We start from the raw sequence: 16,001 nt of genomic DNA on the forward strand, positions 1-16,001 counted from the left end.
CTTATTTTTACATAGTAGATTAGTTATGTTAAAACTTTCATTTACAGCCATTTGTATTGAAGCCTGTGCTAATGCGGCGGCGGTGCAACTGTATCAAGAAAGATCCAAGATTGCAGTTCTCCAACAGCAAATTCAATCCTTGCAGGTAAGCGAAACTAATTTGATGTATTAAGGTTGATTGAACTAAATAAAAAGTTTCTAAATGTTAAATAAATAAATTATATTCTATTCTAAGATTCTACTTATTCTACATTTATTATTTAAGGATCAACTGAATGATTTGACTCAGAAAAGTGAGTCTGAGAAGCAGATTCTGGAAGAGAGAAACAACGAAATTATCAATCTAAAACAAAGAGTAAATGAAGTGATCAAGGAAAATAATGACATGTTGACAATGTTCAATAATGAAGTTCTCAGACTCAAAAATGAATTAGGAAAAGAAATTGAAAAATATGATTTATTGAACAAGACCTTGAGTGAAGAAAAACACGCCAAAGATGAACTTGTAAAAGAGAAAAACGATTTGTCAGAGGAAATTCAATCTATTAAACAAAATCTCGAAGATGTTAATGTGGCAAATAATCATCTGCAAAAGGAAATAAATCTTTTGTCTTTAGAAAAACAGTCGCTTTTCACTTCATTGCAAGAAACTAAAGCTGCCCATGAGGAAATTCTGGCGGAGAAGGATACTTTAACGAATTCAATGGCAAAATTAGAAGAACAAATTGAAAAACAATTACAGGATATTTCTGATCTAAAACAAAGAATGAATGAAGAGATCAAAGAAAGGAATGACATGGCAACAAAGTATAATAATGAAATGAGCAGACTCAATAATGAACTAGAAAAAGAAAATGAAAAATATGTTACATTAAACAAGACTCTCAATGAAGAAAAACACGCTAAAGATGAACTCCTGAAAGAGAAAAATATTTTGTCCGAGAAAATTGAGTACATCAAACAAAATCTCGATGAAGCCAAAGTGGCAAATGATCATCTCCAAAAGGAAATAAATTTTGTGTCTATAGAAAAACAGTCTCTTTTCACTTCCCTTCAAGAAACTAAAGCTGCATATGAAGAAATAATGACGGAAAAGGAAACTCTCTTGGTTTCAATTGTAGAATTAAAAGAACTCAATGAAAAACAAGCAGTGGAAAATTCCGATCTGAAACAAAAAATACATGAAGAGATCAAAGAAAAGAATGACATGTCGATAAAATTGCAAAATGAAGTTCTGAGACTTACAAAGGAATTAGAAAAAGAAAATAAAAAATATATTAGATTGAACAAAACTTTGAGTGAAGAAAAACACGCTAAAGATGAACTCTTAAAAGAGAAAGATACTATGTCTATGGAAATGGTTTCTACCAAACAAGATTTAGAAGCAGCTAAAGTGGCAGGTGATCATCTACAAAATGAAATAAATCTTATTAGCATAGAAAAAGAGTCGCTTCTCAATTCTTTACAAGAAACGAAAGCCGCCTATGAAGAAATACTAATGGAGAAGGAAGCTCTCTCTATTTCAATTGCAAAAATAAAAGAACAAAATGAGCATCAAATACAAGAAATCGTAAAAGAGAAAGGTGACTTGTCTGATAAAATGGAATCTTTTAAAAAAGATCTAGAAGAAGCTAGAGTAACAAATGAACATCTTCGACATGAAATAAATCTTATGTCTACAGAAAAACAGTCGCTTTTCACTTCTTTGCAAGAAACTAAAGCTACCCGTGATGATGTATTGAAGGAAAAGGAAACTCTCTCGAATTCAATTGCAAAATTAAAAGAACAAAATGAACAACAATTAGTAGAAATCGTAAAAGAGAAAGATGGTTTGTATTTAGAAATTGAATCTATGAAACAAAATCTAGAAGAAGCTAAAGTGACAAGTGATCATCTACGAAATGAAATAAATCTCAATGCAATAGAAAAAGAGTCGCTTCTCAATTCTTTACAAGAAACGAAAACCGCCTATGAAGAAATACTGACAGAAAAAGAAACCATCCTGAATTTAAATGCAAAAATAGAAGAACAGAACGTAAAACAATCGTTGGAAATTTCCGATCTGAAACTAAAAATTAATGAAGAAATCAAAAAAAAGAATGACTTGTCAACAAAGTATAACAATGATGTGCTGAGACTCAATAATGAATTAAGTGAAGAAAAACTAGCTAAAGATGAACTCGTAAAAGAGAAAGATATTTTGTCTTCGGAAATAAAAGCTGTCAAACAAGATCTAGAAGAATCCAAAATGGCAAATGATCACCTTCGAAAGGAAACGAATCTCATTAATATAGAAAAAGAGGCGCTTCTCAATTCTTTACAAGAAACTAAAGCAGTCTATGAAGAAATACAGACAGAGAAAGAACAAAAACTAGAAGAAATCATAAAAGAGAAAGATAACTTATCTGTGACAATTGAAATTGTCAAACAAGATTTAGAAGAAGCTAAAGCGGCAACTGACCATCTTCGAAATGAAATAAATCTTATTAATATAGAAAAAGAGTCTCTTCTTAATTCGTTACAGGAAACTAAAGCTGCCCACGAAGAAATACTGACGGAGAAAGAAATTCTCGAGTATTCAGTAGTAAAGATAAAAGAACAAAGTGAAAAACAGTTAGTGCAACTAAAAGAAAAACTTGACACAATTAATACAGAGTTTGCGAATGTAAAGACAGAAAAAGACAGTAAGTATTTAATTATAATTTTTAATATTTTGACACTTATTTCAAAACTGAATAATATTAATGGAATTTTTGATGATTTAACAGGATATGAAGAAATGCATGACCGGATGTCAACCATCCTACTGAATGGCGTAGACAAACTATTGAATAATCTAAGAAAAGAGAATGTCACTAATGAGACTCTTAAAAAGCTGATCAGCGTAGAATCTACCGTGGCATTGAGCATGAACGAAAGGTGCAATCTTGCTATAAATATAGCGGAAACTTTAACAACTGAACTGGCTCTGAGAAAGAATCTAGAAATGGCTCTAGAGCATGAAAACACGGCGTTGAGTGAAATGAGACAGATGTTGGGTCAGAAGGACATTAAAGTGCTGGAGTTGCAGACGGAAGTCAACAGACTGCAGCAGATCATCAATGATAGCAAAATTGGTAAGTATACTATGGGGAAAGTTGCAGATCGTAAGTGTGGTATTCTGAATATTCAATTTTTCTTTTTATCTAGCATTATCATTAGAAGTCACACATTTTTTAAATGTCTAACACCTGAGATATTTGAAATATCATTTAACACGTTAATCTAATGAAGAATGCAGAATCATAGATATCAAACAAACTGCTACCTGTTGGAAACTGTTTTAATCTGTCCCTTATAATAGTCTAATGCCCGTTTTCACCATCAATCAATCCCTAATTTTGAAGTGACCCATATGAAAACAAAATTCCTGTTATGTGTTACTATAGGGGTCATTTAAAAATTAGGGATTGATGGTTAAAAATGGGCATAAACCTCCCAACACAAAATTATCTTTTCCAGAAATGTCAAAGCAGAAAGAGTTATACGTAACCTCTATAGACACAAGAAACAGAGACATACAGACACTAGAAAAAGAAAACGAGTCGCTCTCAAACGAACTCAACGACGTGAAAACGCAGCTGGAAATAAAAGTACATTCTCTGAAAGAGAAGTTAATTGACAACGAACATTTGACCGATAAGCTGAAGAAAACTTACGAGTGTCAGATTGAGAATTTAAACGTTATGGTGGCAAAATTGACGAACTATTTGAAGGACAAGACGATCGAGTTGGAAGCGTTGCGGAAGGATAAAGAGAAATTGCAAGAAGCAGTCAATGATAGCAGCAAAGGTGAGTTATTCGTATTTAATTTTTTTTCTTAGAAAAACCTTACAGTCCACAAAATATATTACAGATATTATAAATTCATAAATATTGTTTTCTCAGTTATAAAATCGCTCGAGGAGGAAGTTAAAGTTGAAAAACATAATCAAGAAAAATTACTTGGAGAATTTGAATCGGAAAGACTAGTTCTCAAAAACATGGTCACTGTCACCGAGTCAGTCATGGAAGACCAGAAACTTAGCTTGAACAATGTTATTGCTGAACATGTTAAAGTTAATGACATGTTAAAAGAAGAAAACAAAGCATTAAAAGAAGAATTAGAATCTAAAATAAAGAATACTAAAGTAAAACTTCAAGAAAAGGAGACTTTATTCGAAAATGCTCTAAAAGAATTGACAGAAATGAAAATTGCGAAAGAGAGTAATATAAAAGAATTTGAACATGCAAAGGATCAGTTAGTAAGTGAAATCACAACGTTGAAAAAAGAGCTTACTTTGAAAGTATCTCAAGTAGAAATATTGGAATTGAAGAACAAGGAAATGACTCAAGTTGTGGAACAATGTAAAAGTGGTGAGTATTACAATGATGTTCGCGTCGTATTTAAAAAAAATACGAATGTAAATTTATGAATGTGAATTTAATAACAACTATTTATTTGTTTTAGAAATTGATAACATGAAAAAAGACAAAGACGAATTAAAAATTAAAATGGACTTACAACAAACAGAAATGGTGAATAAAGTTGACAAATTAACTAAAACAAATGACGAACAAACTGAACTCAACAAGAAACTCGAACAAGAGGTTGAAGAAGAACGTCACAAAAATATAGCAGCAGAAGAAAGGGTTAAAGAGCTGTCTGATCAACTAAATGAACTTACTGTCACTAACGACAATCTAAGACGAGAAAAAATGTATTATCTCAACAAAGCAGAAGAATTTAATACTGAATTCGATACAGTTGCAGATTCGTTGAATGAGGAAATTAAAAAATTACGTGTTGAAAATACAAACTTGAAGACAACTGTGGAAGAAAATCAAATCGGTAATACTAAACACTTTTATGAAACAATTTTGCATTTTTAACAGGTACCTAAATTCATACTTTATTTCATTTCAGTGATCACAAGACTAGAGCAGTCAGTAAAGCTAGAGAAAGAACAAAACAATGAATTACGACTGGGCAATGACAACGAAAGGCTAAATTTAGATAACAAGTGCTCACTACTACAAGAATATCAACTGAAAGCAGAAAGGCAGATGGAAGACCAACAAAAAGACATCTCCATGTTGCACAAAGAAATTAACACGTTAAAAACTATCGCAGAACTACAACAAAAAGACTTGAAAGAGAAATGTGACATAATTCAAGAAAAGGATGAACAAATAAACAACATCAATAAAGATTTGGTCGAAATGAAAGCCGCTAAAGAAAAAAATCAAGCAGAATTGGAATCCAAAATTACTGAAGTCAGTTACTTGAAGCAGAAGATGACTAACGATGATGTTCAAAGGGCTTTGAGAAGCGAGGAGTGGGTCAAAGCTATAGGACAGAAAGACACGTGTAAGTAATATAACAATATAGTTCAATGTTTCAAATGTCACCATCAGTGATTAGTGCAATTTGTGATTTAAATAATAACAAAATCTTTTTCCAGTTGCCGTTGCCGTTTCTGAAAAGACCGGAAGTCATAAAAACTCATGTAATATCGAAAAGGATTACCGCGAGTTCCACCACCAGGTAGATAACACCACCTCTGACCTTACTCACTCATCAATGGAGAGCATTAAGACCATTTCAGATTTAGAAAGGATCATTCACGACAAGAACAGGACTATCACCGCCCTCCAGAGCGACATAACATTCCTCAAGTCGCTCATCGCAGACTCGGAGAACAAACTATTGGACGTCACCAAAGAACTAGAAGTCAGCAAGGAGATCTGTCAGCAGTTGTCAGGGCAGCTCAAGAAAATAGTCCACCAGAAGAACGAGGAAATCGCCGAACTCAAAAAGCAATTGAACAAAATGAGCGTCACAGAGAATAGAGCCAGCCAGATCATCAAAGTGTCGGCGAAGTACCAGGCGATCATACTCAAGAGGATCGCCGAGATCAAGTCAAATACCGTATTGAAAGAGTTGACCAACTTCGGCAATTCTGCGAACGGCGACAACGAGCTGCGGCGAAGCTTAAACGCGGGCACCGTCACTATGGAGGACCTCGAGAATTTCCTGGAGACCACGGACAAGCATCTGAAACGGTGCTCCGAGAAGCAGGTCGCCCTACAAAAGGAGAGGGACAGGTTGACCGAAGTAAACCGAATAAACGAGTCGGAGATAATCAACTTGAAGAAGTTTTTGACGGAGTTGTCGGTGAGCTTCAAGACGTTCAGCACAGTGAAGGAACTGTACGCGCAGAAGTTCAGTCGCGTCGTGTCGGTACAGCGGACAGCGAGGCGAGAGGTCCTGAGTCTGGAGGGGCAGATAAACGACGCGACCATGTGCAAGCTCGAGAGAGCCTACGCGGCGGCCATGCAGGACCTGGCCGAGTGCGCCATGAACATGGAGCGCTGGGTGGAGAGGTGCATCGGCCGCACGATCTCGCCCGAGAAGATCAAGCAGGCGTTCACCAACGACGAGGACCGCGCGTCCTTCGCGTCGACGACCTTCCAGAACGCCGGCTTGGAAGTGCAACTGGAGGAGCTAGAGAGCTCCTTCCAGAAGCTTCTTGAAGAAGTGGTCCGCGCGCAGAAGGGCGAAGGCTCGCGCGACGCGCAGGCGGCCACGGTGCTGGCGGTGCGTGCGGAGTACGAGGACAAACTCAACCGAATGAAGGCTAAAATGGTCAGTATACTCCCCATCCTGTCTCTTATATTGCTGTATCAGGTCGTGTGGTGGTTCTATCTCCAGATGGACTATTGACGGTGTGGCTTGTTAATGACTTGTGAAGTCGCCTATTTATTGAATAAAGTTGTTTACATCGATGATTTTTGTTTTATTTTTCGCTTAGTTTTTTTAGTGTTTACGTGTGGTAGTGTAGTGTTATGCTTTGAGGAGCGTTCGAAAAGGTAATTATTTAGACGTTATGCATGTTTAGACGGCATGCGGTGCATGGTGCTTCCCGTTAGGAGACGTCGACATTTCGGTGGTTTATAAGTTTGGTGTTTTCAGAAACAACTGTACCAGGAGCAGATCGCGGTTTATAAAGAGAAGCAGCGGGAGGAGGTGATGATGCTTGAGCGAGAGTTGGTGAAAACTCGGGAGAAACTCGCCGAGTCGAGCAAGGCGTATGAAGAGCATATTCGGGCGCTGACGACGGAGCTCTGGAGTGTTGGGGAGAAGTTCCTCACGAAGAAGGACGAGGCGGACTGGCTGAGGAAGAAGCAGCGGTCCGGCTCGCTCATGTCGCTACAGCACGTCCATTCGGTGAGTGCACAGACATCGTCGTTTCAGCCGAAAGACGTCCTCTGCTGGACAAAGGCCTCCCCCAAGGATTTCCACGAAGACCGATCCTGCGCCGCTCGCATCCAGGCACCTCCCGTAACCTTCACCAGATCGTCGGTCCACCTAGTGGGAGGCCTGCCCACGCTAAGTCTTCCAGCTCGTGGTCGCCACTCAAGAACTTTCCTGACCCGCGGCCATCAGCTTTACGAGCTATGTGCCCCGCCCACTGCCACTTGATTTAGCGATTCTGCGGGCTATGTCAGTCACTCTGGTTCTCCTACGTATCTCCTCATTTCTGATTCGATCACGTAGGGAAACTCCGAGCATAGCACGCACAGACATCAGCTGTAGCTAAACACTGCGGCACTTATGTAGTTGTAATAGGTGCGATTTTGCAGCAGCAAGAAGAGTATCTGTATAGTCTGGTCTGCGAGCACGTACAATTTTGTCCAATGACCCCAAGCTACCCATCCTTATCGCTCGCGGGTAATTATATTGCTGTCGCGACTGTACGACGGGTGCCCGCAGTGAGTGTGCGAGCGCGAGCGATAAGGATGGGTAGCTTGGGGTCATTGGACAAAATTCTACGTGCTCGCAGACCGGGCTTTAAAAATTATATAAATGATATGTTTCCAGTCCGGGCTAGTGCCGGCGCCCCCTGAGCCATCGCGGCCGTCGGATACACACTCCCTTCGTTCTCTGCCCGTCCACAACAACACGAATACCAACAAGCGAGGTAAGTCTGACGATCATATTGATTTAAGTTTTATTCTCTTTTGACCCCCACTTTCAGCTAATCCAATCATCGATTTTGGATGGCATAGATAAACTATTACATCACTAACTCTCTTTATTTTTGTCCAATAAACTACAAATCTATTTATATCAAGAGCTGCTAATGTTTTACAGGAAATTGAAAATAAATAGGATGTTCAGACTAGGCGTTCGGCAACAGCGTAAACTTGCTAAAAATGACTGTCCACAGGAGACTAATAGACTACCAGCCCGGCTAGGATACGTGCCACGACGACAAATTCTTGTCTAAACTCTATAAAATGCCTCGAAAAGATTATATTGTTGCTCGGAGCTAAATAGGACAGAAATCAGCAGTTTCCACATTAGTATTCAGTATATATTTACTTTAGAAGTAAACTCAAACTGTTTCTAGACAAAGATGGCCGCGGCCTTCACATGTCTGACGAGGAGGGGGAGGTGTTCGACAACCGCTGGCTCAAGGAGCTCGCCTCCACCCCCCGCGCGTCCCCTCCGCGCGACCCTCGCCGCCTGTCCGAGCTGCGCTGGCGCAACTCACTTTGCCCGCCGCATCTCAAAAGCTCCTACCCCGCCGAGACTCAGTTCCAGCCCGTGGCCGATGAGGAAGACATCAAGGTGAGCGATTGTGGACTCTCTTTCCTTGGCAGTAAGAGTCGTATGCGAGTGCAGCCCGTGGCTGATGAGGAGGACATCAAGGTGAGCGATTGTGGACTCTCTTTCCTAGGCAGTAAGACCCCCGCCGCCTGTCCGAGCTGCGTGGCTGAGGAGGACATCAAGGTACGCGATTGTGGACTCTCTCTCCTAGGCAGTAAGACCCCGCCGCCTGTCCGAGCTGCGCTGGCGCAACTCGCTGTGCCCGCCGCATCTCAAGAGCTCCTACCCCGCCGAGACTCAGTTCCAGCCCGTGGCCGATGAGGAAGACATCAAGGTGAGCCATTGTGGACTCTCTTTCCTAGGCAGTAAGACCTCCGCCGCCTGTCCGAGCTGCGCTGGCGCAACTCGCTTTGCCCGCCGCATCTCAAGAGTTCCTACCCCGCCGAGACTCAGTTCCAGCCCGTGGCCGATGAGGAGGACATCAAGGTGAGCGATTGAGGACTCTATTTCCTAGGCAGTAAGACCCCGCCGCCTGTCCGAGCTGCGCTGGCGCAACTCACTTTGCCCGCCGCATCTCAAGAGCTCCTACCCCGCCGAGACTCAGTTCCAGCCCGTGGCTGATGAGGAAGACATCAAGGTGAGCGATTGTGGACTCTCTCTCCTAGGCAGTAAGACCGCCGCCGTCTGTCCGAGCTGCGCTGGCGCAACTCACTTTGCCCGCCGCATCTCAAGAGCTCCTACCCCGCCGAGACTCAGTTCCAGCCCGTGGCCGATGAGGAAGACATCAAGGTGAGCGATTGTGGACTCTCTCTCCTAGGCAGTAAGACCCCGCCGCCTGTCCGAGCTGCGCTGGCGCAACTCGCTGTGCCCGCCGCATCTCAAGAGCTCCTACCCCGCCGAGACTCAGTTCCAGCCCGTGGCCGATGAGGAAGACATAAAGGTGAGCGATTGTGGACTCTCTCCTAGGCAGTAAGACCCCCGCCGCCTGTCCGAGCTGCGCTGGCGCAACTCACTTTGCCCGCCGCATCTCAAGAGCTCCTACCCCGCCGAGACTCAGTTCCAGCCCGTGGCCGATGAGGAAGACATAAAGGTGAGCGATTGTGGACTCTCTCCTAGGCAGTAAGACCCCCGCCGCCTGTCCGAGCTGCGCTGGCGCAACTCACTTTGCCCGCCGCATCTCAAGAGCTCCTACCCCGCCGAGACGCAGTTCCAGCCCGTGGCTGACGAGGAGGACATCAAGGTGAGCGATTGTGGACTCTCTCTCCTAGGCAGTAAGACCCCGCCGCCTGTCCGAGCTGCGCTGGCGCAACTCACTTTGCCCGCCGCATCTCAAGAGCTCCTACCCCGCCGAGACCCAGTTCCAGCCCGTGGCCGATGAGGAAGACATCAAGGTGAGCGATTGTGGACTCTCTCTCCTAGGCAGTAAGACCCCCGCCGCCTGTCCGAGCTGCGCTGGCGCAACTCACTTTGCCCGCCGCATCTCAAGAGCTCCTACCCCGCCGAGACTCAGTTCCAGCCCGTGGCTGATGAGGAAGACATCAAGGTGAGCGATTGTGGACTCTCTCTCCTAGGCAGTAAGACCCCGCCGCCTGTCCGAGCTGCGCTGGCGCAACTCACTTTGCCCGCCGCATCTCAAGAGCTCCTACCCCGCCGAGACCCAGTTCCAGCCCGTGGCCGATGAGGAAGACATCAAGGTGAGCGATTGTGGACTCTCTTTCCTAGGCAGTAAGACCCCGCTGCCTGTCCGAGCTGCGCTGGCGCAACTCACTTTGCCCGCCGCATCTCAAGAGCTCCTACCCCGCCGAGACGCAGTTCCAGCCCGTGGCTGACGAGGAGGACATCAAGGTGAGCGATTGTGGACTCTCTCTCCTAGGCAGTAAGACCCCGCCGCCTGTCCGAGCTGCGCTGGCGCAACTCACTTTGCCCGCCGCATCTCAAGAGCTCCTACCCCGCCGAGACCCAGTTCCAGCCCGTGGCCGATGAGGAAGACATCAAGATGAGCGATTGTGGACTCTGTCCTAGGCAGTAAGACCCCCGCCGCCTGTCCGAGCTGCGCTGGCGCAACTCACTTTGCCCGCCGCATCTCAAGAGCTCCTACCCCGCCGAGACGCAGTTCCAGCCCGTGGCTGACGAGGAGGACATCAAGGTGAGCGATTGTGGACTTTCTTTCCTAGGCAGTAAGAGCAGGCCTATTCATCTCCGCGAGTTTACATCGAAAACAAAACACGCACGATGGCCCCCTACAGGATTACTGTACGAGCTATCGTACATTATTACTTGCACATTTCCTTTTTATATAGTTAAATCATTTATTGCTAAGTAGGCGTTAAACACTTTACGTATAAGTTTGGTTTGACCTAGTTTCAATTCACGCCTGTACAATCACTCAGTAATAAATCAGTGTATGAGCAGCACTCAAACGGGTCGGTTTTATTTAGCACTCTTCGGAGTAACCCATCCCTCATCAGCAAGCATAGCATAGCAAATATTACAATTACTATTCGACAAGGCCTCACATACGAGCGAGCATTGACTTACGCACGTGTATTCTTGTGTATGATGGAAAAAAATAAAGAAAATGGTGTACTAAATACTGTGCAGTATTTAACTGCCTAAATAATAATAATAACACAGAATGTACTTTTTTAAGTTGCCTGAAGACACTGAGATGTAAATAAGTAGTTAATATTATTCATGATAATTCATGCTAAATCATGTATCATTTCCTCTGCCATTTTCTGCAGTTTGGCACCTCACGTCACATCATTTTACCGAAGTCAGCCCTATAGCTTCGGCGCAGTGCCGATCACTGACGTTTGTCAACAAAATGGTGCTTGACTTTTGAGACAAGCTGAATTATACCATATTGTTAATGACATTGAGCATACATTTTTTTAAATACCTTCGCGAAGTAAAACTTCTGTACGTAATACTTATTATTATTCTGTGGTAAGAACTCTAAGCGAGTGGGCAGGTGTAAGAAATAATGCAAATAAGAATCGACACAACAATCCCAACTAATATTATAAATGCGAAAGTAACTCTGTCTGTCTGTCTGTCTGTCTGTCTGTCTGTCTGTCTGTTACGCTTTCCCGCTTAAACCTCGCAACCGATTTTGATGAAATTTGGCATAGAGATAGTTTGAGTCCCGGGAAAGAACATAGGATAGTTTTTATCCCGGTTTTTGAAACAGGGACGCGCGCGATAAAGTTTTTCTGTGACAGACAAAATTCCACGCGGGCGAAGCCGCGGGCGGAAAGCTAGTAATCAATAATAGCTCAAAGTTGCAAAGTTGCAAAGGCTATGCTCGGTGTTTCTGTACGAGATCGAATCAGAAATGAGGAGATCCGTAAACGAACTAAAGTCGCTGACATAACCCGACGGATTAGCAAGCTGAAGTGGCAATGGGCAGGGCACATAGTACGCAGAACTGACGGCCGATGGGGCAGCAAGGTTCTGGAGTGGAGGCCGCGTACCGGAAAACGCAGCGTGAGACGTCCACCCACAAGGTGGACCGACGACATCATAAAGGTAGCAGGAAAGCGCTGGACGCAGGCCGCTACCAACCGGGTAACATGGAAAGCATTGGGGGAGGCCTATGTTCAGCAGTGGACGTCCTGTGGCTGAGATGATGATGATGACAAAAATATTCAACACAATTTTAATATGGCAGGTGGGCCAACCCTGCCTCTGCACGACTCTATCCTGTAAATACTGAATTCCCCACAGTTCAGCCTGGGCAACATGAGCTCGCTGGGGCGGCAGCACCGCAAGGAGGTTGGCATCACCGCCTACAAGAAGCCGGGCCCGCCCACGCCCAGCAAGAACGCGGGAAGGCTCTCCGCTACGGTATGTTCACATTTCACAGATTCTATGTAGGTACTTCTTCTTCTTCTTTTTTGATGATGTTGGTAATACACTTCGAGGTCGACTTGATTTGTGCCATTTTCAAGTATTTATGTGATACGAGTTACAAAATGAGATCAAGTAATGATATAATGAAGGATGATAGATGATACCCCTTCCCACCCTTTGAGTCTCAGTAAAGTTGTGGTGCTTTACTGAGACCTCCTATGGACAACTTGAGAGAACCAGAAGAATCACGATGCACTGTTTTGCTTCACTTGCCCACACTCATGCACGTTCACGAACACTCAATGGTTAATAATCCACCATTATTACACATTAATAGTCGCCCAAACACGAAAATGAGGAAATAAAACAAAACCGCTAACATGACGCTTCAGATTCCCGCCAAGAAGTCCAGATTCTACTTTTGACATCATACTCCACTAAGGGCCTGCCACACTGGCGGATTGCAAACGTTTTCTGGGCGGAGCACTGGAGACGCCGCGGCATTTTGGCGACCGCGGCGTGCCCACCGCTCCGCTTGCAATCCACCAGTGTGGCAAGGCCCTAAGATTCTACTTAGAATCAATCATGATCATCCCACGGATCATAGGCGCTAGGGAAACATACTATGAATGCCGTTTCCATCAGTCCAATTCATTCAGACCGTTTGGGCGGAATTAGCGTTTCAGTTTCATACATTATAATGGAACCGCGAAATTACTCGAAATCTTACAGTACAACTTTAATAACAAACAAGATTATTTTTTGTTCTCAAGATTCATCCCACTTGCCTTAGATTTGCATTCACCCTGTCGCTTTGACAAAAAAGAGCACAACTAGACTAAAAGACAAAAGTTAGAGATGGAATTTTAACAAAAATATTTAAGTTTTACAAAATGTACTTGCTAGTGAAATATAATAGAAATAAGCTAATATACTTACTGTATTCAGGATTCCGAGTTGCGCGAGTCGTTGCGCGTGGAAGCCGAGCCGCAGCCCTCCCGCAAAACTAGCACTCCGTCGCGGCTTCGCTCGCTTTTCCGCTCCAATAAAAACGATACCGCCGAAGTAAGTACTCAAAGAAATTCTTTCTTATTGCTTGGTGGATTTTTTCGTGTAGCTCAGTATGTCTTTTAGGATGCGTCCGTATTTTTGACAGCTTTAAAATACTGGTGAAAGTGTAGGTAGTTTTTTCTAATTATTGTAGAGGTAGACTGACATCTGTTTTTTTTATGGTGACACCACTCTTCTAGTCAAGTTGACGGCTATACTTTTTTACATTTGGATTAAATATGATGTATAAATATTAATAAATAATAAATACGTATTTTTATACAGTACAGCACCAATATTATTAGTGAATCGATTCATTAACAGAATGTTTTGTTTGCAGGGCACACCTCGCAGCAGGAGATTAAGTATTTTCCGGAAAAAGTAAAGGATAAAATAGTAATATGATGTTAACAAAATTATTAAATACATTCATTAATTTATTCTTTTAAATCTTGAGTTTTAATTATGAACTACTTCCCTTCTATTTAGTAAGTAATATCTGTCATACATATCTCTAGGGATAGTAATTAAACTCAAAACCTTATTAATATTTTATATTTCACGAAGTACACCACATAATCACTGTAGCACCGAACTTTACATACAAATGTACAAAATTGTGCTTACGTTGATCACACCATACAGTACAATTATAATTTTTAAGTTATAGACACAGACCGATCTCACCGTCTAAATTTTTTAACATAAGTTTTAGCAAGAAAATAGTAAAGATATGTAGTAAGCTTGTCAGTAATAATAAACACGTAACATTATTCGTTTTGTACCAATAAAAATAAAACTTTATAAGATAGACGAACGAATATAAAAATAACGTACATTTCTTGACGAAAAATAAGATCCACAATAAGATAAGAAGAATAAGATGGTATCGGTCTACTTATAATTTCTTCCAAAATAAATTATGTTATCAAAATAATATCATACAAAAATTTACTAATTTGTATACAAAAATAAAAGTCTAAGGTGCTCTACATAATAAATCAAACTACCTATTCTATAAAAATAATTTAAAGAATTCATAAATATGTCTGTTTTGCATTATGTGTTACTATTATAACAATAATTGGTAAAAAATAATCTCGAGTTTGAAATACAACCTAACGGTACTATCGTTTCATGAAATTGTGCGTTTAAATATGATTAGTTTCATCTAATACTATTTCAGACAAAATACATATAAATCACGTCAATATTTTTCTTGTGCAGACATTCTGCTTGGGTGGGATTAACAGATACACACGGGAGTGAAATAAAATAAAAGGTAAAAAATTAAAAAGTAACTACGAAATCATTAGATGCGAACACACATAGTAAGTAAATATAGATTATAATTTACTCAATTATATAACAAGAAAGATAAGAATTAACAGGTGTTTAGTAAACGTGTGTATCATTCTTTAACAATTCATAAAGTATAAGCAGTAAAATGTCTCTCATAATAAAAATACTAAACTCATAACAATATTATGTATCATTATTATGTGCGCATGAATAAATAACTTATAAATAAATAAGTAGTATGTAAACATTGTTACAGTCCTAACTACATGTTTTGTGGCCTACCTAACACTACCTACCTATATAAACGTAGAAATCATAATTGTGACATTCATGGCAGTCGTAACATTTTTTTAAGTTAACATTCATTTAGAACCCGATCGCGATAACTGCGCATCTCGCTGGAATGCGACTCTCTCCCCTCGTTCGCCCCGTCCGTACCAGTGTCGATGTGACGTCATGGCCACCAGGTGCGCAGCTAACTTAACGGGGTTGTAGAACGTTACAATGTCTTACCAACAAGTATAATTAAGTATATCTTCAAAACGGTAACTAGAGCCTTGATTTATCTATCAACAAGTCCTAATAAAGATTTCAAGTATTTAAAACAAGGGAAATATAATGATTACTTATAAAAACTTATGTTAAACTAGAGTTACAATAAATTATGTCTTGTCTCATTTGAGTTTGTTTCCTTAGATATCAAGTTAATTGTTGAGTGGCTTAAACAAAAATACTTAATTGTTCATATAATTTTGGGATACCCTCGATCCTCAATAAAATCAAAGGCGACTAAATTAACCTACAAGTAACATCCATTTATTAATTAAGTTGGTGATCTAACTAGTAGTAAAAATTAATAAGCGCTGTACAAATTTCTATCTAACTTAGCCTAAGCTTGATATACATTAATATTATATACATCGAAAGTACTTAGCGATCACACTGAGTTGCAACTTGTATACAATCTCATGGGTTAGTTTGTGATCCACACTTAGGTTTGAGATTATGGAGAGATCTTACTAAAGCCCGGTCCGTGAGCACGTAGAATTTTGTCCAATGACCCCTAGCTACCCATCCTTATCGCTCGCGCGTAATTATATTGCTGTCGCGACTGTGCGACTGGCACTCGCAGTGAGTGTGCGAGTGTGATAGCAACATA

General features: G+C 41.4%; 1 protein-coding gene across 1 annotated transcript; it reads left to right on the forward strand.

The window, feature by feature from the left end:
• Positions 1 to 25: 25 nt before the first annotated feature.
• On the forward strand, positions 26 to 13,990 carry LOC135080256 (uncharacterized). The gene is made up of 21 exons (XM_063974941.1): positions 26 to 145; positions 266 to 2,684; positions 2,769 to 3,116; positions 3,502 to 3,831; positions 3,928 to 4,395; positions 4,490 to 4,870; positions 4,946 to 5,389; positions 5,484 to 6,667; positions 6,995 to 7,249; positions 7,904 to 8,003; positions 8,436 to 8,737; positions 8,847 to 8,969; positions 9,150 to 9,272; positions 9,453 to 9,575; positions 9,904 to 10,026; positions 10,207 to 10,329; positions 10,385 to 10,511; positions 10,666 to 10,781; positions 12,365 to 12,484; positions 13,439 to 13,555; positions 13,881 to 13,990. Exons 1-21 carry the CDS (start codon positions 26 to 28, stop codon positions 13,923 to 13,925), a joined length of 7,491 nt encoding a protein of 2,496 aa, XP_063831011.1. The 3' UTR covers positions 13,926 to 13,990.
• Positions 13,991 to 16,001: the final 2,011 nt, after the last annotated feature.

Source organism: Ostrinia nubilalis, chromosome 17 (assembly GCF_963855985.1).
Source record: "Ostrinia nubilalis chromosome 17, ilOstNubi1.1, whole genome shotgun sequence".
NCBI classification, from domain to species: domain Eukaryota; kingdom Metazoa; phylum Arthropoda; class Insecta; order Lepidoptera; family Crambidae; genus Ostrinia; species Ostrinia nubilalis.